At 44.5% G+C, this 27,813-nt stretch overlaps 1 protein-coding gene and 1 long non-coding RNA gene across 2 annotated transcripts in view; both read right to left on the reverse strand.

Annotated features, from left to right (window-relative positions):
* MAP2K4 (mitogen-activated protein kinase kinase 4) overlaps positions 1-27,813 on the reverse strand; it is a 130,392-nt gene that overhangs the window by 49,129 nt on the left and 53,450 nt on the right. Inside the window, exons 4-5 of the mRNA XM_040452933.1 lie at positions 22,245-22,419; positions 7,268-7,387 (exon numbers count right to left, since the gene is read on the reverse strand). Of these exons, the coding sequence (XP_040308867.1) occupies positions 7,268-7,387; positions 22,245-22,419 (295 nt within the window). The remainder of the gene's footprint in view (positions 1-7,267; positions 7,388-22,244; positions 22,420-27,813) is intronic.
* Positions 20,874-22,236, reverse strand: LOC121015887 (uncharacterized). The gene is made up of 2 exons (XR_005784029.1): positions 21,966-22,236; positions 20,874-21,734 (listed from the first exon to the last, which is right to left on the reverse strand). It is a non-coding gene; the product is annotated as an uncharacterized LOC121015887 (long non-coding RNA).

Here is a 27,813-nt window from a genome sequence, read left to right on the forward strand (position 1 = left end):
AAAAGAATGTGACAAAACTCTAACATCCATTCCTGATTTAAAAAAAAAAATCTCAGCAAATTTGGGGTGCTTGGGTGGCTCAGTTGGTTGGGCATTCGACTTTGGTTCAGGTCATGATCTCATGGTTGGTGGGTTCAAGTCCCACATCGGGCTCTGTGCTGACAGCTCAGAGCCTGGAGCCTGCTTCAGATTCTGGGTCTCCCTCTCTCTACCCCTCCCCCTTCATGCTCGCTCGCTCTCTCTCTCTCTCTCTCTCTCTCTCAAAATAAACAGACATTAAAAAAAAAAAAAAAGACCTGGGGCACCTGGGTAGCTCAGTAGGTTGAGCAGCCAACTTCGGCTCAGGTCATGATCTCGCAGTCCATGAGCTCGAGCCCCCACGTCGGGCTCTGTGCTGACAGCTCAGAGTCTGGAGCCTGTCTCACATTCTGTGTCTCCCTCTCTCTCTGACCCTCCCCCGTTCATGCTCTGTCTCTCTCTCTCAAAAATAAATAAATGTTAAAAAAAAAAAAAAAGCCCTCAGCAAATAAGAAACAGAAGGGCACTTCCTCAACTTGATAAAGAACATCTACAAAAAACCTACAGCTAACATCACCCTTCCTGGTGAAACCCTGAGTGGTTCCTCCCTTAGATGAGAAACATTACAAGGATGTTTCCTCTCACTATTTCTATTCAACAGCGTGCTAGAGGATCTAGCCAGTGCAATAAGGCAAGAAATACAGAAATAAATGCAACCAAACTACAAAGAGGTAAACTCTCTTTGTTCACAGACAACGTGATAATCTACGTGGAAAATGTGAGGGAGTCCACAAAAAGCTACCAAAACTCACAAGTGAGTTTAACAAAGTTAGGGTAGCCAAGATAAACAAACAAAAATCAACCTCATTTCTTTATATCAATCACAAAACAAGAGGAGACAAATTTCTTTAAAATATCATTTACTGGGGTGCCTGGGTAGCTCAGTTGGATGAGCATCTGACTTTGGCTCAGGTCATGATCTCATGGTTTGTGAGTTGGAGCCCCACATCGGGCTCTGTGCTGACGGCTTGGAGCCTGAAGCCTGCTTCGGATTCTGTGTCTCATTCTCTCCCTGCTCCTCCCCCACTTGTGTTCTGTCTCTGTCTCTCAAAAACAAATAAATGTAAAAAAAAATTTTTTTTGAAGATCATTTATTCAGCACCAAAAAATACTAAATACTTAAGGATACACTCAACAACAAAAAAAGTGATAGGACTATAAAGTGAAACCTACAAATATTGCTGAGAAAAAATGTAAATAAATGAAGTAAAATATCAAGCAAATGAGTCATTACACTGGATGTCTTTAAAATATTGATACCCCTCCAACTGACCTAGAGATTTAGCGCAATCCCAATACATTTTTTCAAAAAAGTTAACAAATTGGCCCACGTTGAAATTACAAACTTTCACCCTCCCAAAAAAATGCCATTACTGGTATAATGGCTAAGCCACAGATGAGGGAGCAAATATTTGCAATCCTTTATCTGGTAACAAACCTGTATCCAGAATACGTATTTTTAAAACTCCCAAAACTCAGTAAGAAACAAAAAAAAACAAGTTTTTAAAAAAATGGATAAAAGTCCAAAGAGAAACTTCATCAGGGGAGACATAAGGTTGGTAAACAATCTTATGAAAGGTTGTTCAACATCATTAGCCGCTAAAGAAACACAAATTTAAAACACAATGAGATTCCAGTATACACCAGCTAGAATGGCTAAAAATTAAAAAGACAGACCATCCCCAGTGGTGGAAAAGATGTGGAAGAAAGAGAACTCTCATACATTACTTTTGAAGGTTGAAAACAGCTTTATAAAGTCAAACATTCATCTACCACATGATCCAGCCACTCCACTGCCAGGTATTTATTTCCCCAAGGGAAATGAAACCATGGGTCCCCCTCACAGACTTGTACACAGATGCTCACAGCAGCATTATTTGTAACCGACAAAAACCAGAGGCAATCCAAAAGTCCCGCAGCGGGTATAAAGGGGTAAAACAACTATGGTGTATCCCCACAGTGGAAGACCACTTCCACTACTCAGCAAAAAAAGAAACCAACTATTGCCACACACCACAACAGGAATTGCAAATAATTCTGCAGAGTAAAGAAAGACAACACGTACCTACTGTAGGACTCTACTTATGCAAAATTCTAGAAAAGGCACATTCATCTATAGTGGCAGAAAGCTGCACGGTGTCAGAAGGGACATGTGTGTGTTACATACAGGGCACAAGGAAATGTGTGAGTGATGGAAATGTCCATTATCTTTTTTTTTTTTTAAGTTTATTTATTTTGAGAGAAAGAGAGAGCAGGGGAGGGGCAGAGAGAGAGAGAGAGAGAGAGAAAATCCCAAGCTATCTCCACACTGTCAGTGCAGAGCCCGACATGGAGCTTGACCTCACAAATCCTTACATCACACACGACCTGAGCCGAAATCAAGAGTCGGACACTTAACCAACTGAGCCACCCAGGCACCCCGGAAATGTCCAGTTATCTTGATTACGGTGATAATCCTACAGGTGAATACACTTGTTCACACATATGAAACTGTGCACTTTAAATATGTGCATTTTAGTGTATGTCCCTTCTATCTCCATAAAGCTGTACTTAAAATTTGCAAGCGAGAAGGAAAGGAAAGAGCATGAGTAGCAGCAGGGGTAGAAAGCGAGAAGGAGATGAAATTCAGCTAATATCACTGCCTTCCATATAATCCGGTGAACTTCTATGGTTACTCAGAAGTGTATGTTCCAGACTAGAATTTCTCCAACCTCCAAAGATACCTGAAGGAAGGACTTCCACTCAGTGAATTGTGAAAATAGATATGTTAAAGGACATTTGTTTAAGTGATTCTAGGTTTCAGCGTTAATAAAATAAATGGCAGGTGCGGACCTTTTACGCAAGCTACAGACTAGAAATTACGTTTATTATTCAATGCTGTCAAACTCTTTGTTTTCCCGTCTACAAAGTATGAGAACGTGTTGAGAAACCCATGCAATTAGGTGTCTTAGTAACATATCTACATCAAATCCAAGTTGTAGTTTGGGCTTTTTATTTGAGTTCAGTTCTACCATAGAAAGAAGTGCAAATGGTTGGAGACAATGGCAAAAAACTGAGTTACAGGGGCAAATGGGTGGCTCAGTCAGTTACGTGTCCGACTCCAGCTCAGGTCATGATCTCGCAGTTTGTGAGTTCGAGCCCCACGTCGGGCTCTGTGCTGACGGCTCAGAGCCTAAAGCCTGCTTTGGATTCTGTGCCTTCTTCTCTGAAATCCCACCCTCTCACGCTCTGTCTCTCTCTCAAATATAAATAAACATTAAAAAATTTAAAAAAGAGTTACAAACTTCAGTATGAAATATTATTCACTCACTGTCTGAGTAAAGCTATGGGACTTTCAGAGGCTCAATTATTCCCCCAATGGCAAGATTAATCTCCTCGCAGCAGCTGCAAGAAGAAAATTAATGTCTTGCAAGCTCCTTGATGGATGGTTGACTGAACCAGACCATGAACCAATGTCCTATGGGGGATACAAATTATGAAATGGAATGTTCTGGTGGGTTCCTCAAGGTGACGGGAATTAAAAGCGATTTGTCTTCCTCACAGCGGTAGTTAAGTAAGAAATCCAGGGGCACCTGGGTGGCTCAGTCGGTTAAGCATCGGACTTCGGCTCAGGTCATGATCTCACACAGGCCATGAGTTCGAGCCCCGCGTCTGGCTCTGTGCTGACACCTCAGAGCCTGGAGCCTGTTTCCGATTCTGTGTCTCCCTCTCTCTCTGACCCTCCCCTGTTCGTGCTGTGTCTCTCTCTGTCTCAAAAATAAATAAACGTTAAAAAAAAATTTCACTTCTGCTCTTTCCCTTCATAACCCAGAATTCTGGGTCTATTATTGGAACTGAAGGTCACATCATTAAAAAGATCCTAAAAGTAATCACCCTCGAGAGAAAAATGTTCCTCTAAACCTTTATTTAATCTGTTTAAAACGTTAACCTTTGTAACATCAGGAAACACGCTGCCCATGCACTCTTTAAAGGTGAACTTTTTGCTTCTGAATTTCATTTTGTATTATTCAGCAAGTCCCCATTACTTCTTGGCGGTGGGAGTGGAGGGAAGTTGACGATCAGCCTGTTGGGGCAGTTTGGGACTTTATACAACTGAACTGTATCAATGTTAAAAAGTAGATTGCTTTTTTATCTTTAGGTTTTTTTTAATGTTTTAATGTTTATTTATTTTTGAGAGAGACAGAGAGACAGAGCATGAGCAGGGCAGGGGCAGAGGGAGAGGGAGACACAGAATCCGAAGCAGGCTCCAGGCTCTGAGCTGTCGGCACAGAGCCCGATGTGGGACTGGAACTCACAAGCCATGAAATCATGACCTGAGCCGAAGCCGGTGCTTAACCGACTGAGCCTCCCAGGCATCCCTTTATTTATTTTTGAAAGAGAGAGAGAGAGAGAGAGAGAGAGAGAGAGAGAACTAGCAGGGGAGGGGCAGAGAGAGAGGGAGACACAGACTCCGAAGCAGGCTCCGGGCTCCGAGCTGTCGGCACAGAGCCTGACGCGGGGCTCAAACGCACGAACCATGAGGTCATGACTTGAGCCCAAGTAAGACACTTAACTGACTGGGCCACCAGGTGCCCCAGCAGATTGTTTTTTTTAAATGAAGCTGAAAAGTTCCTCATCCCTGGACCACTTGTTCCATCACAGAAATAACAGTGAGATTTTTGCCCGTGAAGTCTCATCTCTATCACTTCCTGGCTATGTGATGCCCATCAAATCAGTCCTCAAACCTCAGCCTCCTCTCTGGAGAAGGAGGATAATGCCTCTAAGCCCCCTGAGACTGTTACCAAGAGAATACACGTGAAAACTCTAGAATGTTCGATAGATGCTTGTGCTTACAGCTGCATATCTCAACTCCTTGCAACCTCCCTGAGATACATAAAACTGAATTTTACCCAGCTGTTGATAAGAAAAGATGAGCATACTGTTCAGACCCTATTCCAAGCCGTTCTGTGTTGTTTCCGATACTTTGCAATCATGGGTATCACTCGGCCTTCTGTTCGTAAAATCAGACGTCCACCCTGTGTAGGCCGGGGTTACGCACTGAAGTGTGGCTTGCGGGAACGATGAAACAGTGGCCACAGGAAGCAGGCTGGCATGTGCCAGCACTCTGGGCTAAGACTGAGCCGGCAGGAGTCCAGAGCAGCAGTGAATACAGCCCTGGGAAAGCGGACGTGGAACGCGGTTAGGACAGAACCTCTAGTCGCGTCCCTCAACAACTCCCATCCTGCATATGATCTGAAGAGTAAAACGGCCAGAGGATTTAGTGATTATGAAGAATAAATCCATGGTCTGGGGGAAGAAGGGAGGAGGAGATGGCAAGAGCCTTGGGTGACATGAAGAAAGTTCCAGATGTGATCTTACAAGCGGCACGATATTATGTAATACTTAAGGACGTTCCCGAACACAGAACTGCACACTGTCGTGACACACAACCGACGTGCTTTGGTGAAGTAAGTCAACAGATTCGGTGTGTCTGGCCACAAAAACGAATATCTGAGTCATAAAAAGTACAGGGACAGGAGTAGGAAGAAACTGCATGAAACTAGACTTAACAGTCATGAATTACGGATTCAACAAAGCAGCGGGCGCGATCATGAAGCAGGATTCCATTGACAGAGTCACCCATCAAAAGCACAGAAAAGCAAGTAAATGCAAATGTAGGGATCGAGTGGGGGAATCAATTGACTAACCTCTGCGTGACAAGATTTGATACACTTCTAGTCAGGGCTACAGTCAGTGCTGTCTCACAACACAGTATTTTTTAAGGCAGGAGCCACAACAAAACCCCCAAGGCTACATACACGCTTTGTGATCCAGTCCCAAAAAGGAGGGGCAGGGGGCTCCTCACCAGCTCGTAACGACCCCACCAGCACAAACTCAGCCTAACATTTTCAAAATGAGAATCGTACTGGGGCGCCTGGGTGGCTCCGTCAGGTCAGTGTCCGACTCTTGATTTCAGCTCAGGTCATGATCTCATGGTTCGTGCGTTCAAACCCTGCACTGGACTCTGTGCTCACAGCACAGAACCTGCTTGGGATCCTCTCTCTCCTTTCTCTCTCTCTGCCCCTCGCCAGCTCGTGTGCGCTCTCTCACACTCCCTCTCTCTCAAAATAAATAAATAAACTTTAAAAAGAAATTAGATTGGTATTTTACAGAGTATTAAAAGTGCGTAAAGGTTCAGGGCACCTGGGTGGCTCAGTCGGTTAAGCATCCAACTTCGGCTCAGGTCATAATCTCACAGTTCATGGGTTCGAGCCCCACATCAGGCTCTGTGCTGACGGCTCAGAGCCTGGAGCCTGCTTCGGATTCTGTGGCTCCCTCTCTCTCTACCCCCTTCCCCGCTTGTGCTCTGTCTCTCTATCTCTCAAAAATAAACATTAAAAAACAAAAAGTGCTTAAAGGTTCATTCAGTTGAAGTCCTACTCACCTAACTAAATACCACAAGTGCGTGAGGACTGTCCCAGACCCCAGAAAGTATCTGATCCAAGCCCAGCTCCAGTCCCGCCCACTGCCCTAACTCTCTGCCCTATGTCAGGCAGTGGAAGGACTGGAAATGACAGAAGTGACAACCTTCAGCAGGACGCAAAATACCCAGAGGCCGAAAGAAGACACGTGAGCCCAAGACCATCCGAGACCATGCAGTTTCTACAAACAGCTCTGGATAACGAGATTTGATAAAAGAAAGAATTTCTATTATGCCTGTTTATTTCCACCTGGGTTGTACTGAGGGTTCTGGAGGAGGACGAGTAAATGCTTATGTTAAATGCAGATACATCTGATGACAGAAATAAAGTTTCAAAAGGGGGACGGTGGCGGGGGGAACACCAAGGGAGTTCAGAGTCAACAACAGGAAGAACTTAACCCACGGTAGAGGGTTAATATTCAGAACTCGGCTGATTTGCCAGGTTCTTAAAGAACAGAAACTCTAAGAAAGGAAATACGGGATTCACATACAACAGCCATAAATACATATATGTATATAAAAAGTACGAGATTCGTCCCTTAACTGACGAATGGTGACTGCTGGAAATTAATACGTAGACTCTCACGGTTACACACTAAACATCGAGCAGTTAGCTTACTGCTAATGCATGGCAATTAACTGAAGATCAGAACCTAAGCCTGTCATCCTCTTATCTACTCCAGTTCGATATTTATTCGTTGGCTAAAACCCCAAAGTGTTTGCTCCTACCTCTCTGAAGAGTGCACCATAAAACTGAACAATGTACGGGCAGTCACTACTGCGCATTACTACATCCAAATCCATAAGAAGTTGTTTTTGTTCTTTTTCATCCACTGTTGACCGAATTCTCTGGAAAAGAATGACAAAAGATGTCACAAACACATAAAACAACTTTAGAAACCTGAGAACAAAGGCTACCACAAGACTGAAAATTTATAAGCAAATGTCATAAATGCTAACCAGACATAAAAAATGATCATCTTCCTTAGACTTTACAAGAACAATTTTTATCGCAGAAAAACAAAATAGCACTTAGGAGATTTTGTTTTACGTATTTATGTTTTTTGGGGGGTTTTTTTGTTTTGTTTTGAAGCAAAACAGCACTTAAGAATTTCTTTAAAGGACACAGGACTTTTTAACCACAAGCATCCACTAATGACGTTGGGAGTTATATAACAAAGTTCCTAGCAGTGAAAATTAACCGTCACATGCAAATATAAAGAAAACCACAATAGCGAGACTTTAAGCAATTCTTGTGTGAACAATCGTGAGCTTCACATCCTCATTCATGAGAGCTGGAAAAAGAATCCAGAAGAGGTCAAAACGGGAATCAGTTCAGGGGAAGCTCAGGGACCCCAGTCCCTGCCCCCCAAATCCTAGACTGCAATAGTCCCCCCTTTGCCACACTTTCTGGTGCATTAAGAACAAAAAGTTTTGGGGTGCCTGGGTGGCTCAGTTGGTTAAGCGTCCGACTCCGGCTCAGGTCATGACCTTGCGGTTCGTGGGCTGGAGCCCCGCGTCGGGCTCTGTGCTGACAGCTCAGAGCCTGGAGTCTGTTTCAGATTCTGTGTCTCCCTCTCTCTCTGCCCCTTGTCCACTTGCATGTGCTCTCTCTCTCTCTCAGAAATAAATAAACATTAAAAAAAAATAAATAAATAACAAAAAGTTCTACCTGACTCTCTACCCCAGGAGTCAGAATGTAGGGTAGTAATAACATATGGAAGAAAAATCTAAAAATGAAAAAAACGAGGGTTCTTTGTCTATCCCTAAACTGATGAGGCCTTCTTCTCCGTACACGGCAGACCTGGGGTATATCCCTAATCCACCTGTAGGACTTCTGTGCCAAATTCTAAAAGACTGCCTCGAAAACTTAGCACCCCCACCTCCCACCACATAATGGTATTGTACATGGACACGTCCGAGGGACAGTTCCCACTGCACTAGTGAGACAGGAGAGAATCAAGTTCAGAAAAGCGTAAAACATGAATAATGAGGTTATAGTTTAACATCGAGGCATGCAAACAACGTTTTTCTCTTCAAGAAGTTCACAAGGTCACAACGCACCGCTCTGTACAACGTATAGTACATACTTACAAGGCAAGTTAGTATATCAAAAAGTACACAACGTGGCATTTTGTCTTCCAAAGACTTCAAGGTATCTGTCCTCAATGTTCTTGAAAGGGATGAAGGCAGACAATTAAATCCTTGAGCCCATTTTACAGAAGAGAAGCCAGAGGCACAGAGAGATACAAAAGACGTAGTCCATGTAACATGACAATAAGCGGTTGTAGAAGGAATAGAAGCAGCTTCTTTTGTTTTCCTCTCTTCCCACTAAATGAGACATTCCATATATTCCCCACACAAACAAATTTCATTGTGCTACTTAAAATGTATAGCCCGTTAGCTACAGTACTTGATAGCAAATAGAATTTGCTGACTCCCATACATCTCATATATACTGATTTACTTAAAATTTTTACATTGGATATTAACTGGCCAGATAAACAAGAAATAAATATGAAAAATGAAAAACAATGACAAAATAAGGCTGATACTTGTAAAATTAAGAAATTAGTTCCCTTCTTTCTCTCATTTCTATATTTTATGGACTATTAGATGATCAGAGTTGGGGGATAAATAATTTTTTTTTTTAATCAACATCAGGATAACGTTTGCTCACAAAGTATGTTTGTAAAAAGTCAAAACAGCCCAGAGATATGATTTGTTATCAGTTCAAAACCATGACGTGGATAATTCTGGTAAACATTTAAATTACATTTTATTCCTGTTTTTAAAAAAAAGTAACTTAAGGCGGCTCAGTCGGGGGAGTGTGCAGCTCTTGATCTTGGGGTTGTGAGTTCAAGCCCCACATTGGGTGTAGAGTTTACTTAAAAAAAAAAAAAAAAAAAAAGAAAAAACGTTAAAAGAATAGCTGTGAAAATACTCGTTTGGGGAAGGCAATTTTTTAACATTTTTAACATTTTTTAAAAGGAAAAGAGCTCGTGATCAGAGACAAATGGGGGACGAAAAAGGAAATGATACTCTGGGGGAGACGTCCATCAACTAAAGGATTCTCCCTTTAAGGTTTAAAAAGGTTTTAAAGGTTTAAAAACTTTTTTCTGTTTTTGCCTTTATGGATATACGGACAAGTATAAACACACTCACACTCACAAGACACTATTGTAAAAGATGCCCTCTTTGCTAGATTCTTTTCCTGAGCTGGTTATACAGTTTTCTAAGTTTCCAATTTGTACAACGGTTTGCATTTCGACTATGGGAAATCACATTACAGCCAAAGCCTCGAGAGTTACTCTAACTGACTCTTGAGGACCAATTTCTAAAAATACTGCTGTGGCTGCAGCAAGGATGCATGCTCCCACATGGCCTGGAGGCCTCACGGAAGCCCCAGCATCGGACTGGTATCTCCTTCTCAGTCCTGGACAGGATTCCCGTGAGCCAGAATGGAGAGAGTCCCTGGCCCCGCTCTAACGTTTGAGCTCATCGGCATGGCAGTAAAACCGGCTCATCTGAAAGCTGTTCTTTAACGCCACCACTGGCACAAAATAGAACACGGGCTGCTGTGTGTGGCCTGCCGGCCCCCCAGGAAACAGATTCCGCTCCTGGATGCCTGTCAGCGGGTGAACGCCTCTTCACGCTCTCTGAACATCTGGCCCATGGGGCAGGCAGTAGGTACAAGAGTAGCTGATGATAACACGTTGGGACTGTTTGGGACTGAGTAAGCAGGCGCTAACTCTTAATTATACGTAAGTTTCAGGATTCTACTGCAACATTTGTTATATGGGAATACTTAGTAAAATAAACTCATCCAAAAGGCCTAAAGGACTCAAAAAGGGGGATCAACCACTCACACACCTACAATAGTGGTCGCTTCAAATCAATGATTTTAACTCAATAATCCAACAAATGTTCACATTGGAGAATACTTAACAGTGATCAAAGATTAACAATAACCGATGAGAGAATAGTTAATAAGAGTCACGACCAAAGACAGCCTTTCTAATAGAACAAAACAATGTGTACGGGTAAGAGTTCTACCACTGCAGGTAAGTACAGCCAAGATTCTCAGATATTTAGGCAGAAAATCACAGAAAACTGAAGACATGAACAAACCCCCCTTCCCTTCAGGAAACTGTCCTTGGGAGCTCCCCTCTCATTGCCACATGGGACGCTGTCTGATTCATGGATTGCTTCATAAAGCCAATTAGATCTTCAAATTAAAGAGAGAAAAAAAAAAAGCTTTTCTTTTTTTAATTTTTTTTTTCAACGTTTATTTATTTTTGGGACAGAGAGAGACAGAGCATGAACGGGCGAGGGGCAGAGAGAGAGGGAGACACAGAATCGGAAACAGGCTCCAGGCTCCGAGCCATCAGCCCAGAGCCTGACGCGGGGCTCGAACTCACGGACCGCGAGATCGTGACCTGGCTGAAGTCGGACGCTTAACCGACTGCGCCACCCAGGCGCCCCCCAAAAAAAGCTTTTCTTAATGGAGGGGGATGGAAAATAAAAGTACAAAGGCGTTGCCAATGTATCCGTAAAAATCTCCCCTAATTAGAATGTTCAGAAATCAAATGTATTGATAAATGTCTTCAGTCACAGAAAATTTTCATTCATGCCATAAATTTAAAAGTTAGATAAGACTGGGGCGCCTGGGTGGCTCAGATGGTTGAGCATCCAGCTTGATTTCGGCTCAAGGTCATGACCTCACGGTTCGTGGGTTCGAGCCCCACGTCAGGCTCTGTGCTGACAGCATGAAAGCCTGCTTGGGATTCTCTCTCTGCCTCTCTCTGGCCCTCCTCTGTTCGTGTGTGCTCTCTCTCTCTCTCATAAGAAATAAATAAGCTTCAAAAAAAAAAGTTAGAGAAGACTAGAGTTTACTTGAGTTCGGAAAAACTTTTTTTCCCTCTCATAAAAAATAGAGTTGAAAAGCTCACACAAAACCACAAAACATTTAAGAAAATCATCTCAAGAACCTTAACGTTTTTTTTTTTGTTTCATTTTCAACCAAATATCAGAATTCATTAAAATCACTCCTGCCTTCATTATTGAGTTCTTTTACTTGTCACTATTTTCTTTACCTAACTTAAGTTATTACATGCTCTCAGGACAAATGCAACTGTACTTTTTGAAAACTGAGCCACACTGCTTTTCCAATAATGAGGTATTTTCAAATCATTGCAAGTTTTACCTTATTTGGAACAAAATGTAGAGAAGACACTTAAAATCCAAACAAGAATGACTACCCTACGTGAAAAAGCCATTTTCCACAGTGAAGAAATTTATATACTTGAAGCTAAAAAAATATTTAAAAAAATTTTTTTTCATGTTTATTTATTTTTGAGAGAGAGAGACTGTGCGGGGAAGGGGCGGGGGGGGAGGGGGGAGACACAGAATCGATAGCAGGTTCCAGGCTCTGAGCCATCAGCACAGAGCTCAGTGTGGGGCTCAAACTCACCAGCCGTGAGATCATGACCTGGGCCAAAGTCGGACGCTCGACTGACGAGCCACCCAGGCGCCCCTAAAAAAATATTTTAAAAATTGTCGTCTAAATTTGTATTCAAGGTTGTTTTACACTCCACACAAGAGGAGGCAGATGCCAATAAAAACAGCACGTAGCTACAGAGTGGCAATGCCCAAATGACCCCAGCGAAAGTCTTTCGGTGACCCAGAAAAGGGATGCGCTGACTGACAGTTCTCCATTGTTACGACTGTTAGGGTTGTACGTGGTTCTTATCCAATTAAAAAGAAAAAAGTCCACAGAGCTTCACTTTCCTAAAACCTCCAATCCAACTCATGCCACTGGCGGGGCCTGGGAATGATGCTGTAGTGATAGTTAACAGGTTCCAAAGGACAAGCTAAAAGTTTCAGCTCAAAATCATCCTCCTGCCCTCTCCTACCTCGTACATAAAACACAACAGTGTCCACTCTGAGGACAGTGCCGATCCACAGCGACAGAAACATCTAGAAGTTGCTGAAAGGTCGCTTTCCTTGTGCCTGTGCAACGTGACGTCTGGAAGTCATTGGTAAATCTAAACGTTGACAGCTTATACATGGCCTTCGTTTGGAATGCCTCAATGTGCGACCATTTAAATTTAAGGCATAAATACTCCTCTACTGATAGCGAACAGCTATTTCAATGTGGCGTCCTTCCAGATGGCCTCTAAATACACCGGGACCTTCACACGGACACGATTCTCGCCCGTTAACTCCAAACCCTGCCAGCCCCACTTCCCCCTCGCAGTGCGCTGCTTCTCCTCAGGGGTAAATGACTATGGATGAAACTAACAGCAGTAAGCGGGAAGAACTTTCCAGTAGATTAAGACCGGTTGTTATAATGCAAAGGGATTGTGGGAACTATTAAAAACCTGTTTGCTCAAGGAGCAGGGGTGGAGGGGTGGGGGCCGAGAAGCAAAGAAGATAGAGGAAAACACTCTCAGAGAAAGTGCTTTCACCCCTTAGAGATATGAAGACGTGTCGTTTCTGCTTGTTTCTCTTCCTGTCCTACATTCATTTTCAGGAACAAGGAGAAGGGGTAGGAGGAAAGGGTGTGACGGCAGCCCAGTCGCTGTTAGGGGATGCGGCTAGGACGGCTCAACTGTGGCAAAAAGAAAAGGGAAAAAGGTTAGCAACACAAAGGCCAAGGGACGAGCCCCAGAAGTGAAGGAAGAAAGGCCCACAGGGTCGGTCCTCAGAAGGTCACCAAGGAGCACTGCGCCTGGGTGCTGACTAAATACCCAGCTGGCAGTGATGCTTACACTCATTCTGACTCAGAGCGAACCCTTACAGCCCCATGTCAGACTTCTCAAAGCCATCTCAGTTGCCAGGGAGGCTGGACATTCACCACTGGGGACTGCGCAGAGGCTTGCCTCGAAATGGCCCAGTCTGCATCTGCCTGTGTTCCGGTGACATGGGTTCTTCCTGCCAACTCAAGCTAGCAGAAAAGGCTACAGTCAGATGACAAGCTCCACCTCTTGGACAGACTGTGCGTATGGCGAGGGAAGGCCCTCTGGGTTACCGGATCCCAGTCCTGCTCAGAGAAGGGGAAACAGCTCATCATATTCTCGAAAGACACAGAATAAAGTGAGATTGATGACAAGTCATATATGCTCTTGATTAAAAACAGCAGCTCCCCAATGTGTGGGACAGATGTTCGTTCCTAGGATTGGATCGTTCCAGACAAAAAAGATAAAAGTCATCTGCAAACCAGCCAGGAGTCGAGAACTGAGGAGTTCAGGAATGAACTTTTACAAAGACAGACTTGAAAATAGCAACACGGTCAAATAAACTTGCCAAATATCTACCAATTCTAACTGATACTCTTTTCTTGTTTTTGTTTTGAAACGGAGAAAATATGTATGGGGGGAATGAGATGAGGGGACACAGCAGAAATGGGGTAACTAATGTGGCAGGGCATGACCGCTAGGCCCCAGCAGATAAGGCCCCCCAAATTCTCAAACAAAATCTTGTCAGGTTTCTGTAGGGCTCAGGTGAGGGTCCCGAGGGCAGTATAACAAGGTCATTAAGGGTAAGGTCAGTGACTCATACCCCTGCTGCACACGTTCATCTCCAACTACCTAGAAGAAGTTGGAATAAAGTACGAGTATTTAAAAGTGAGAGAAGTGAGTTCCCCGATGAGAAATTAGGGCACGGATACAATGAGACTCCGCAAGGAGATGGGCTCCATCACTGTACGAGAAATGAGTGGGTGGCTTCAAAGACGATCTGGGTGTTGATCAAGGCAATCTGACATCATGGGCACCTGGGTGGCTCAGTCGGTCAAGCGTCTGACTTCGGCTGAGGTCATGATCCCACAGTTCGTGGGTTTAAGACCCGCGTCAGGCTCTGTGCTGACAGCTCGGAGCCTGGAGCCTGCTTCGGATTCTGTGTCTCCCTCTCTGCCCCTCCCCAACTCATGCTCTGTCTCTCTCTCTCTCTCAAAAATAAACATTAAAAAAATTTTTTTAAAAAAGGCAATCTGACAAAGTGTCACTTTCAATTTGTCACCAATCCAAACTAGAGCACCAGAAGGTATATACTCTTCAGCAAAACCGTGCAGGGTCTGTGATCACTGGCAAAAAGCTGAAACTCCAATGACTGTGACTGTGGCTCACTCCTACACGTAATCACTGACCACCAACCAATGTTACAAAAAGCATGAGCATTCTGTATTTCAAGAAACTGCCAAACAACAACAAAAACAACAACAACTACCAATGTCTTGCCAGAGTGATACGATAGCTAGACCAACCACTCCCAGGACAAAAGCGACACCCAAAGCTCCTTGTGTTGACCGTCTGTACCAAGTGGACATTGATAAATATCAGCCACACAGAAATCTTAGAACTGATCCACGAGCAAACAGATCACGTGGGATCTTAGGTGGGACTCCTCTCCACAGGAACTATTCCATTTGAAATCAAAGGAGGTGGGGCACCTGGGTGGCTGAGTCGGTTAAGCATCCGACTTTGGCTCAGGTCACGATCTCACAGTCCATGAGTTCAAGCCCCGCATCAGGCTCTGTGCTGACAGCTCGGAGCCTGGAGCCTGGCTTCGGATTCTGTGTCTCCCCCTCTCTCTCTGCCCCTTCCCCACTTGCACTCTGTTTCTCTCTCTCTCAAAAATAAATAAAACATAAAAAAAGTTTTTTAATAAAATCAAAGGACGAAAAGAACAAGGATTATCTTAATTGATATAGCTGTGATATTTTGAAAATGTGTCCTGTTCCTGGAATCACAAATGCCAATACTGCTACGCCATAAATGCATTCCATTTGTTAAGCGTTCCTTGCAAAGAACCCTCCTATGATTAGCGTCTGTGGGTAAAATATGAAGGGGGGTCCACTGCAGTCAGCAACCTAAATCAGTGACGCAGGGGATGGGAGATAGGATTGCACTCAGATCCCCCAAGTGCCCCGGTGGATCCTTACAAACACGCTGCTTTCCCAACAGAAATGTCCAGAATTCAGTTCCAATACAAAGGGTGGAAAACCCCAGAAACCACGGCAGCATGTCAACGTGCTATTTATTATCCCCTTTGGGCCACATTTTCATTCTCTTAAGTCCAAAACAAAGATTCCATGTTCCACAGCTGCAGCAAGGCTCCTCCCTGCTACACAGGTTCATCCTTGGCTGCTGGAATCTTCTGAATCGATCACATACAAAAATGCCCACTGTGTCACTCTCACAATGCCGTCACTAACGGCATGAAGGCAGACAGCAACATTAGCCGAAACAAGTTAAAAAAGGCAAGTATTTGGAATGCCGATCACAGATGCAAAATTGGTTTTCACGTCAAAGAGTAACAGATAATAAGTGTGCCTGTTAAATCAATTGTTTTAAATTAGGAAGACATGTTTCTACCAGGGCAGGAAGAAAGAATACTAATTCTTAATTGCCAAATCATCCAAGCCTTTAGAAGCAATTTAATTAACAAGCAATTCCTTGTACATATCGTCTCTGATGTGTCACCAGAGAACTGAGGAGATCAGTTCCAAAAATATATGGAGGATTTATTACGTCATGGGCAGGGCTGCCCCGAGGGCAAGGTTAATGGGACAAGCTGGACGTGTCTTGATCACCGGCTTCCTCTTTACTAATGACATCATCCACAGAAAAAGAGCACAGCCGTAGCGCTAACATTTTACAAGGGCCGAAAGATCATCGGTGACAAGTGACAGGTCATTACTTCCATACCCATGACACCGAAGTGCGACGCAAGTGGAAATGACGTACCACCAACATCCGGGGCATGACTGTAAGACAAAAGCAACAAAAATGACAGGACACTTGCAGGAGGCATATCAAATAGGGGGTCAGATGGTCCTCATTTAGACCAAAGGGTGGAAGACAGGTTCTTCTCCAAACTGCGACACCGGGTGAGCTACAGATTCCAAAGGTTTCCTCAGAGCTCACGAGCCCAGAGCATCCTTCCAATATTGGCAGGCGCGGGGTTGCCATCCCCTATCCCTTACATCAGCCAGAACAGTGCTATTTAGTCTATATTATTGATTGGAGTCTACATACGATGCTATCAACAGAAAGAACCCATGGAGGAAAACCGCTAGGAACAAAAGGAACACGTCTATGTGAGGGGTTCCGAGCTACACAAGACGAGTTCAAAACCAAGCTGACCGGAGGGCAGTCCTGCCACAGCCTTTGGATCTGCCCACCTCTGTTAGCACTTTTCACCTGGAACACCGTGACATTCAAGCAACGCTAGGAACATACCGTAACACGGCTCCAGCAGCCACGGATTGCTTAATTAAGCCACAGGACGTAGCCGATCAAAGAAGAGTGGAAGGCCCTGGAATCCAGTCCCAATTCAAAACCAGGCAGCCATGACTTCTGCATTCCACATGTGATCTGGAAAATCAAACGCTAGCACGCACGCTGGCCTTCCAACACGCGGTAGAATTGCCTAACAAAGCGCTCTACACCGTCCGAAAGGAGCTTCGCAAATGTAAGGCCGCTCCCGTCAACTATCATTCTAGCGCTTTCCGAACAGTGTGCGAGACCAATGTTTAAGGACTACAATGAATCTCCTCCAGTGAGCCTCACAGTTCCCGCCAAAATTATTCAGTAAGGGAACTTCTGGTAGAAGTGGCAAGGTGTCCACAGGGGCCGACCCCCATATGTTGCCATACTTACAGCACTGTCTGCGTGGGGGAGGCCTACCTAGGGAGCAGATGCAAGCACCATCCAGCCCCAAGGCTGGGGGGGGGGGGGGGCTCTGGTCCTTCCCACCAGGCATGAGGGTTAACCTAGGTCTCAATTGTACGTCAAGGACACTGAAGGCGAGATCCAAATACCAAGGAGAAGCAGGAATCGAGATCAGGTTACCAGCCTAGGATGGACCGGGAAGACTGAAACGGATACACCAGTAGAGTTGGAACAGTAGAGAAAAAACTCTGTGGGAGGGTTGAAAGAACAAGACAAGCGAGGCCCATCCTCGAGAAAGGGGAAATGCCTGAAACCCTTCAGTCCAAGGTCACATTGCTAACTCAGTGTGGCCTAAGCACCTAATCTGAGACAGCCAGTCCGTCTTTCTGAGTTGCACAGATGAGTTCTCAGGTTGAAGACTGAATGCTCATCATAGTATCAACCCTGACAACCTTGACCGGACACGTTCCCATCCCCACCTGCCTGCCTGCCATCGGTTTCATCCTCCCACGAGAGGTCAGCCTCGCTCAACGGTCAAGCCTCTAACAAACAACTCCACTGCCCTCCGTCTGCAGGGGCATCAATCCCTTTCTATCCCTTGACAACCTGAGGCTGTCATACCACTCCATTCCAGCCCACGGGCCTGAACTCTTTCTAACTCTTCACTCCTGTGTCCCCAGATTTGCTCAGACATGCTGATTCGGATCATCTGAGGACCTGACTCTGCTGGGTGTTTGTCCCAGACATGAGTTTCTCTAACCCTAGCCCAGAAACCTATTCCCGATGCCAATGCCTTCCTCAAACATTTGATCTGAATGTCGGGCCTTTCCCCATTACAATTAGCCCCGGAAGAGAGCTAACCAGACACCTACTTTACTCTTAGAGGACAGGGTCTGTGTGGGTCTCATTTTTTTCATTTAGTGGTTATTCCAACATCATGCGAAATGGGGTATTAAATAAATGTTATTTGCTGAAGATGCTGATTGAAGCCCGAAGTACCCTACCAGAGCCGAAGGTGGTCCCTCCTGAGCTTTAGGAGACCTGGTGGCCAGGACAACGGCTTTGCCCTGGGCAGCCCCGTGACTCAGTCAGTCAGGAGACAAGACAAACCAGCTGTATCACTCCCCATCACAGAAGAGGAAGACCTTTTTCCCACAAGTGTGCGATTAAAACTGAAGGGTCAAGATTTTCCACATCTTAGGTCCTAATGCCGAACCTCACTGGCAGCTTCAGGAACTGTCTTCGGGCCAAAGGTCAAGAAATTGTTGGCGTGCCTGGGTGGCTCAGTAGGATAAGCATCCAAGTCTTGATTTCGACTCAGGTTACGATCTCCCTGTCATGAGATCGAACCCCACGCCCAGCACAGAGGCTGCTTGGGAAGCTCTCTCCCACTCCTTCTGTGCCTCCCACATGCACATGTGCCCTCTCTCTTTCCCTCTCTCTTTCTCTCTCTCTCTCAAAAAAAAAAAGAGAAATTGTTGTATGTACAACTCTTACACATGCTGTATGCTACCTCGCTGAGTTTGATTTATTATATCTTAGCTGATTTTTAGATTACATCTTGGAGATAACCGTTTCTACTAACTAACAGGTCTTTTCAGACATTTCTTAGAGGTGGCAAAATAAACTTGGGGAAGGGCTCCCTCAAAACTAAAACTCAGGGGCGCCCCTGGTTGGCTCAGTTAGAAGAACATGTGACCCTTGATCTTGGGGTCGTGAGTTCAAGCCCCACATTGGGCTTAAAATAATTTAAAAAAACAAAACTAAAAATGAGGAATAATGATAATAAAACCAGGCTAATACCACAGTCCACTTTTGTACAGAACTGCAAATAGGTCTTAAGGATGACTTATTTCCAACATAAGCTTAGTATCTACTAAGTTAACCCCTCCATATTCCCCAGTGCATAGTAAAACACTAGTATAGTGCGTTTCTCATTTTACCAACAACCAGGGAAAACTCACAGGAGTGCGAACCACTGTCTCCCACTCTTTTAAATTTCTGTAGTCCTATCTCAAGGCTGAACACAGAGGGCGCTTAGTAATCAGGCTGTCTACGTCACACCTAATGTCTTGATCACACACTGTCCCTGGGTGTTTGCTCTTGTCCATCTGTCCACGTGCCTACGTGATAAGGAATACACTCGCTCAGGTGTGATGAAAGGCTAAGCTTTTTCAGAGAGACCCACAAGATACACATTTAAAACCTGCAGTGGCTGGGGCGCCTGGGTGGCTCAGTCAGTTGGGTGTCCAACTTCAGCTCAGGTCACGATCTCACGGTCTGTGAGTTTGAGCCCTGCGTCGGGCTCTGGGGTGATGGCTCAGAGCCTGGAGCCTGCTTCCGATTCTGTGTCTCCCTCTCTCTCTGCCCCTCCCCCGTTCATGCTCTGTCTCTGTCTCAAAAATAAATAAACGCTAAAAAAAATTTTTTTTTTAAAAAACTGCAGTGGGAGGCAAACACCAGTCTGCAAATTGGTATCAAACTGTCATGTATGTGAATGGAAAAACCCTCTTCCAGTGTCATATGACGTCATGGAATCCAATGGTACGCCCCACCGATAGGTCGGTTGATAACGTCACATCACCACCTTCCCCACACTAAACGGACCCACTTGCTCAAGGATTCAAGGTGATAAGGAGCCTGGGTGGCTCAGTCAGTTCAGCGTCAGACTTCAGCTCAGGTCATGATCTCACGGTTTGTGAGGTCGAGCCCTGAGTTGGGGCTCTGTGCTGACAGCTTGGAGCCTGGAGCCTGGAGCCTGCTTTGGATTCTGTGTCTCCTTCTCTGTCTGCCCCTCCCCTGCACTCTCTCTCTCTCTCTCTCTCTCAAAAATAATAAAAACATTTAAAAAATTGAAAAAAAAAAGAATTCAAGTTGATAAACACGGGGCACCTGAGTGGCTCAGTCGGTTGAGCGTCCGACTTCGGCTCAGGTCATGATCTCGCGGTCCGTGTCTCCCTCTCTCTCTGCCTCTCCCCCACTCACATTCTGTCTGTCTGTCTGTCTCTCTCTCAAAAATAAAGAAACATTCAAAAATTAAAAAGAACTCAAGTTGATAAACAAACGGAGACAGTACCAACTGATAGGTATAGATGTGAGAGTTACCCATCTGGAGGTCCCATGACCCCCTCCAAGTATTTCTTAAGAGCTGGGATTTTCAAAGCCACGCCAACAGGGGCTCTGAAAATAAGGTCAAATTACAAACAGCAGACAACAACTTCCTATTTTCACTCTTAAATGCCTTCAAAACTTGAATGAGCACTACAGGGTTTCTAAAGTTCTCAAATTAAGAAAAACTTCCTTCAAGTCACAATGAAGCAAGTACCTTCTTCATTTCCCTTGAAAACCTACTGACTGTGGCCAAAGTCGACACAGATTACTAAAACAGATGATGATAACGGTCAACATAGTAAAACGCATGGAGTGCAGGCTGAAAATCGCAGGACATAATTATTTAAAAGCGCTTTCCCTAGTACCTGGAAGAAAGTTTAGAAGCTTTAGTTACATAGGATAGCTCTCCCTTAAGACCCAGCCAAGTAAAAGCGGATGTCATGCACAGACAGCATACAGGAGAGCAGTGCAACACTCATCCAGAAAAATCTCAATAAAATGACTTCCCACTTCCATTGCAGCGGCACAAAATAAATATAGAGGAATCATTTCACGTTCCAAGAAGAGTACCAGTTTATTTCAAGAGATAAGCCAAAGCAGAGGGCGTAGCCTATGCGTCTTTAGAGGTCTACAGTTCACGTGCAAGATTTTGCAGACGTATGCAGCATCCTAAGAAAAAGGTCCACAGTCGTCATCACAATGCAAAAGAACAATGACCAAAAACGAGATGAAGAACCATACAAGTTTTCCCCATCATGAATTTCTCATCGGTTTATATGACCCCACAAAGAGAAATGCTCAACAGTGAAGGAGGCAAAAACAGTTAGAGTAACATTTTGCTCACAGTAAACTTTAACACAGAGAGCATCTTCTATTAATGTGATGCGAATCCCCTCCCAAAAGTCAATTATGACACTGAGGCGCCTAGTCAATCAAGCCACGTTGAAAAAGTCTCCAAACAGGCGTTTCGACAGGAAGATGATTAGCCGACACTGTCTGCAAACCCATTCTCCATTGCGTAAACTGAGGCATTTACTGCTTCCCGTAAGAATTGTAACTCGGATCCCCTTTTGCCTTTTTCTTTTTAAACCGCCACCCCCAACACTGTCCATTTTCCAGTAACATCTGAGACACAGGGAACATCTGCTCGACATCTAAACAAACAAATGGACACGTTACAACTACGCGGGCCCCACAGGAGTCGGATGGACGGCATCGATGCGTAACAGGCACCGACATCAGCCCGCCGAGGACAGCCTGTGGGGCCGATCTCCACTCCGGGCCACTCTGCTGTCTTCTTCACATGAACGTATTAGGCGGCAGACACTCACAGCAAGGACGGAATGTGACGGCATTATCACGAGGTACGCGTTTCAAGTCCAGCTTTCGAACCGGGGAACAGGGCAGTACTGAGTGGAGATGAAAAAACAAACAGAAGCCGAGCCGGTCAGGGCCGAGTAAGGTTGAGGTTAGTGGCAACAGCATGTGCGTGGTTTCCAGGAAACCTTCAGTGAGACTGCTGTTAGCCCTAGCCCCGCACCTTGCCCAACCCAGTGCGCTGCCTCTTCGTCCAGCTCCCCGCCTGGCTCGGTGCAGCACTGCCCTGCTCCCAGGGGTGCGGCCGCCCAGCCTGAACTCACCTTGGCAGCGGAAGGGCCTGGAGTTGAAAACACGTTAGCGCATCATGCCAAGAGCGCAGCGAACACGCGCACTTCACCCCCTCGGCGCTTCCGGAGGGGAGGGAAACACATCAGCCTCGGGACGGTTCACACCCTCGAAGGATTTGGAGAAACGGTTTTACAAACACCCACGTTCGCCACACAAGCCGGGAGAGGACAGAACAACAGTGGAGTGACTGCACCAGGAAGTTGCACCTAACGGCTGAAAGCACCGGAAAAAGAAGGACGGGCGTCACCTACTTTAACTGCCATTATCTGCCCACTTGGTTTGTGGACCATTTTGTTGACGGAACCGTAAGCTCCTCGTCCGATTTCTCCAAGGTCCTTCAAGTCCTCCGCGGTGAAATCCCAGTGCTGCTCAGGAGAGATCTTCAGTTTTCCCGACGATTCGATGCTGTGTGTTCTCAGCCTCTCTCTGTTAAAATACCGGGAAGCAATTGTGCCACATTTTAAACAGGTTTGGACTTTTTTTCTGATAGCTAGCACTGATGAACGCCTGGGAAAAAACACGGTCTGACCTCCAGGGTTTTCGAGGGGTTGTTTTTTTTTTTTTGCTTTGTTTTGTTTTGTTTTTGTTGTTGTTGTTTTTAGTGGGTTGTTTTTGTTTTTGTTTTTTGTTTTTTTTTGCATCGTCTTCTTTTTTTTGACACACTGACTTCATTAAGGAAGGCCTAATTTAGGGAGTCAATGATCATAGCTTTAAGAGGATTCAGAAAACCAAGGTTCCATTGACTGAAGAAAGTAATTCTATAGACTCGTGAGAGCTTTCTCAAACCTTTGCAAAACTGCATTGTTAAATGCAGACGCCCAGGAGTGACAGACCTCATTTCCAGAAAGTTCTTACCCAACCTTACCCGACATTAATACTCCAGGCCCTCAACCTGTGGCACAGGCACTCCCAAACTTTGGTGCACATTAGAATTTCCTGGCGAGATTCTTAAAATCTGGATGCCCAGGTTACCATCTCATAGCAATTAAATCAGAGTATCTGGGGGCAGGAGTCCAAAAGACCCAGTATTTTTAAAGATCCCAGGTGACCCCAGCAGAGTTTGGGAACTAACACCTTACCATACTGCCCTGTCCCTGTCCCTGTTTATGCCATGCTGGGGTAGGGGATTAGTTACATAAATAGCCAGCAGGCACTAAGAGAAAAACTGTCATGTATTATTCAAACTTGAACCTCTCAGTCTTTGTTCACAGATATAGCAACGAGGTGAAAACTAAATGATTCATGGACAAAAGGACCCACTCCTTACAGATTTCCATTACGTTCTAAAACCATCTCCAAAATTCTAACCTGAAGATCAAAGGATGAACTTGTAACCATGCTTTGTAAAAAAGCAAATCCGGGGCGCCTGGGTGGCTCAGTCGGTTAAGCGTCTGACTTCGGCTCAGGTCATGATCTCGCGGTTCGCGGGTTCGAGCCCCACGTTGGGCTCTGTGCTGACAGCTCAGAGCCTGGAGCCTGCTTTGGATTCTGTGTCTCCCTCCCTCTCTGTTCCTCCCCTGCTCTCACTCTGTCTCTCTCTCTCACTCTCTCAAAAATAAATGAAGATTAAAAAAATTAACAACAACAAAAAAAGCAAATCCAAAATGAAAAATGGGAAAACCACCTCATGGGTGTCTCTTTCTCCCCTGCCCCCACAGATCAATGCAGTAATGAACTCTATCAAGCCAGGGAGGGCAACAGGCCAGAAAAAGATTCTTGAATATCATTGATATTTTTCTTCAATTTCATACGAAATGGTCAGACTCTCTTTAAAATCTGATCAGGTAATACAAGCAAGAAAAGTTGACATGCTTATTTCTTTTACTTCTTCCAAAATACAGAAATGTTTTCTCAGGTTACTGGAACTGATTTTTGTAGCTACTTTTAAGGTTCTCAAAATATTCAGAATTTTAAAATCACTTCCCCAGAATTCCCACATATACTAGTATTCATAATTACCATGCCTCAAGACTGTAGTTCAAAGACTAATACACTTTGTCTAAGTAACCACTTCGGGAACCCACATTCCCAATGCCAGATTCCAGGATCATAATAAGTCATACTACCAGCTTTTCTTCACGCAAATTCTTGTCTTGTTTAGGACATATTTTCACCAACCAAACCTAGTGACGAACTGTCTTAGTAATCTTTTTCATGATGCAGAAGTATCCTAACGTAAAGAAGATTCGTTTTTGGGGCGCCTGGGTGGCTCAGTCAGTGAAGCGTCCAACTCTTGATTTCGGCTCAGGTCATGATCTCACAGTCCGCGAGACTGAGCCCCACATCGGGCTCTGTGCTGATGGTACAGAGCCTGCCTGGGATTCTCTTTCTCCCTCTCTCTCTGACCCTTCCCTGCGTGCACACGCTCTCCCTCTCTCTCAAAATAAACCAATAAGCACTAAAACAAAAAGAAGAAGAAAGAAAGAAGCAAGGAAAGAGAGAAAGAAACAAAGAAAGAAAAAGAAGGTTCATTTGTAATGATCATTGTTCTCCGATCACTGGCAAGTAAACACCATCCCTATGGCTCAGTGTAATCACTGGTGAAACGTCCAGCAGTGGGCAACCGCTGAGCGTAGCTGAAAAACAGTTAAAATTACATGTAAATTGGAAGCAACGTGTTTTAAATTATTCGCTAATTTATGGGACATGGTAGACAGGCTCAAAGGTGATCTCCGCGATCTGTACATCCCTGGGGTTCCCATCGTTGTGTAGGCTCCTCTCTCTGAGTGTGGACAGGACCTATGACCTGCTTCTAACCAAGAGAATGTGGCAAAAGACATCATTCTCATGAATACATTGTGTCATACAGCATTCCTGAGAAATGAAAGGAGTGTTTCATTACTACCTAAATCACAGAATAGCAAGTTATAATATTACCTATTTAAAGATCAAATTTCAGAATTATGGAGTAGCTCTTCTAATAATTTCGCTTACTGTAGCCTGCTGTGTAGTTTCTGGAGAAGGTCTCTCTCTCTTTTTTTTTTTTTAAAGGGAACACCTGTAGATTGACACCTACGGGGTACAGGTTATCTTCTTGGACTAATGTAAATGTTCAAAAACTGAGTACACAAGTCTGAATACAAGAAAGTACACAACTCTGAATACAATACAACTGAACTGTACAGTGTAAGGGGTGAATTCTATGGGATGTGAATTATATCTCAATAAAGCTGCGAAGACAGAAGATGGAGGGCAGAATGTGGTCACCACCCACAGTCCATTTTCTCATTTAGACTGGAAAAAAGTTGTGGAAACCACAAAAAAAACATGCTATGGTTATGCCATCATGAAGGTGTGTTCATGGAGTCTTTGCTCCTACCAGGCTGGCAACCTTTCCAGCAAAACTGAATCAATTTCACAGCTATTGTTTTAAGAGTTAGTGGCTTCCAAAGAAGGACTGGATAGAGATACAGCGCTGTAGTGACCACACCTGGAAGCCTGACCTGACCCTTTACCCTCACACTATAGCAGTCAACCAGTGAAGCAACTGTACTGAGTGCCCGAAACCTTAGTGGTGGTTTTCTATGGAGGCAAATGTGTCAATCAAGATTTAAGTGTTACTTCTATTAGGCATATCAGAAATTCCCAGTCATTTCATTATTAATTTCTTACCTGAAAATTAGTTCAGCTCAACTCCACAAATCTGTAAGCGATCCCCAATGCCTTTCTCTGCCTCATCAGTAACTAAGTTCAGCCTATGACCTCTTCTTTACTCTTACATTCAGCCTTCTAGTATATGTGCTGCCGAAGCGAGCACAACATTCAGCCTTCTAAAATGCATGGTAAGTGTGGTCCACATGAGCAATTCTTAACCCAGACATCTTACCCATTCCCTCTGTTGGGCTTATTCAAGAAACAAGCAAGCGATGGAGGTTCCAAGTCTGAAATTAACCCAAATCTCATACAGAAACACAACCCCAGCCCCATATCTAACCACCTACGCAGAAAAGTCCCTAAGAAAATCGGTAACGTTCTCCTCTGGATCTAGAGGTCTTCAACATGGAAACAAATTTTAATAGTTTTTGTTGTAAGAAGACCTGTAATTAGACAATCAAGTGATACACACTCCAGTTAACAAGTGAGCTATACACTTACATATTTAATGCCTACAGATCACAAATCAGATTTAAAGAGTACCCCTCTTGAATACAGTATTTCCAACAGGATGTACTTGGGGATAGACCTCAACACCAGGGAAGCGGTTTAGATACAGACTGATGTCACCATAAAATATTTTCTCTTATATAAAGGGAAGTAGGAGTTGAGTGGCAATAATAAACCTTGGTGATATCTACAGACACCAACATGAAAGATTAAAACCTAAAAAGAAAAAAAATGGATCCATTTTATTAACCAATTTGAATCAAACTTGAAAAAAATCGGTTCGTGGACACAGTGCATCTTACCACCAGATTCGCTAATTAACGTGAATGGACTGGGTCCGTGTCCCCTGAGGTCATATCGTCATGTTCCAAAGACTATGCTCCCTGGCCTTGTAAAGGGATGCCATATGAATGACTGAAAAAAATCAGAGGTTCTAGGCCTTCCCTCTTCTACTCTTTCAGGGAACCCTCATTCCCCTGCCCCCCCAGGCTTCATCTTTCCACGGAGAGGGATCTGGTGTCTCACCTGAGCCCTTACGGGCTGACCAGAGAACACGAATAAAGAAACTGAACACACTCAGGTCAAGTCCTCTCTTTTGAAACCAGCCTTCCTACACGGAGGGTACGGATGCTCTGGGTATCCCTCTGTCATGCATTATGAGAGGCTGCCACTCACAGGATGGGGAAGTCTAATTACATGAGGCCACGAGGAGGAGTCAGCAAACTATTCAGGTCTCAAATGCAGAGCTACATTTCCCATTTTGTCAAGAATAAGACAGGGGTAGGGGCTCCTGGGTGGCTCAGTCAGTTTAGCGCCTGGCTCTTGATTTCTGCTCAGGTCATGATCTCACAGTTCGTGAGATCAAGCCCAATGCCGGGCTCCGTGCTGACAGTATGGGGCCTGCTGCAGAGTCTCTCTCTCCCTCTCTCTCTCTCTCAAAATAAAGAAACAAGCATTTATCAAGGATAAGACAAATCTTACCATCTCTCTCAATTGGTGCCCAATACAAAGGGAATGAAGCCTTTTCCATTTTTTAACTAGACTTCTAGAGAACCAAAAACCAAGATTTTCAAACATTTTCACAAAGTATTAGACAGTAATAAAACGAAATGCAACCGTGCAATTCCTAGGGTTCAAAGAAAATATAACAATTTCAGGGTGACCTCAGAGTCTCCAGACACCAAGAATTTCACCGCTTTGCAGCTAACCCTATAAACTAAAGTCAATTCCCTTTGGCCCCCTTGTACAAGTGCTCAGAAAGACAAAAGACAAATACTTTTGGTGACCTGAGTCATAGCTGTAGCTTCAAAGTCCCAGTTTATTCCACTTCTAGAAAAAGCTCACCCAGAGTCTCAAGGGCAACAAGGAGATCACGTGCAGTCTGCCGACTGCAATTTCTGTCCTAAGATACAATTTCTGGGGGCACCGGGGTGGCTCGATTGGTTGAGCATCTGACTCTCGATTTCGGCTCAGGTCAGGATCCCAGGGTCGAGGCAGCAAACCCCGCACCAGGCTCCACAATGAACATGGAGCCTGCTGGAGAGTCTCTCTCTCTCTCTCTCTCTCTCTCTCTCTCTCTCTCTCCGCCCTCCTCCCCAGCTTGCGCTCACTCTCTCTCTCAAAAATAAAAATGTTAAAATTTTAAACGTTTTAAAAAAATTTTTTTAAAGATATAATTTCTGTCCTAACTAAATAGCAGGCCTAGAGAAGAAAATT

This window comes from Herpailurus yagouaroundi, unplaced genomic scaffold (genome assembly GCF_014898765.1).
Source record: "Herpailurus yagouaroundi ecotype Mexico unplaced genomic scaffold, PumYag 208, whole genome shotgun sequence".
NCBI lineage: Eukaryota > Metazoa > Chordata > Mammalia > Carnivora > Felidae > Herpailurus > Herpailurus yagouaroundi.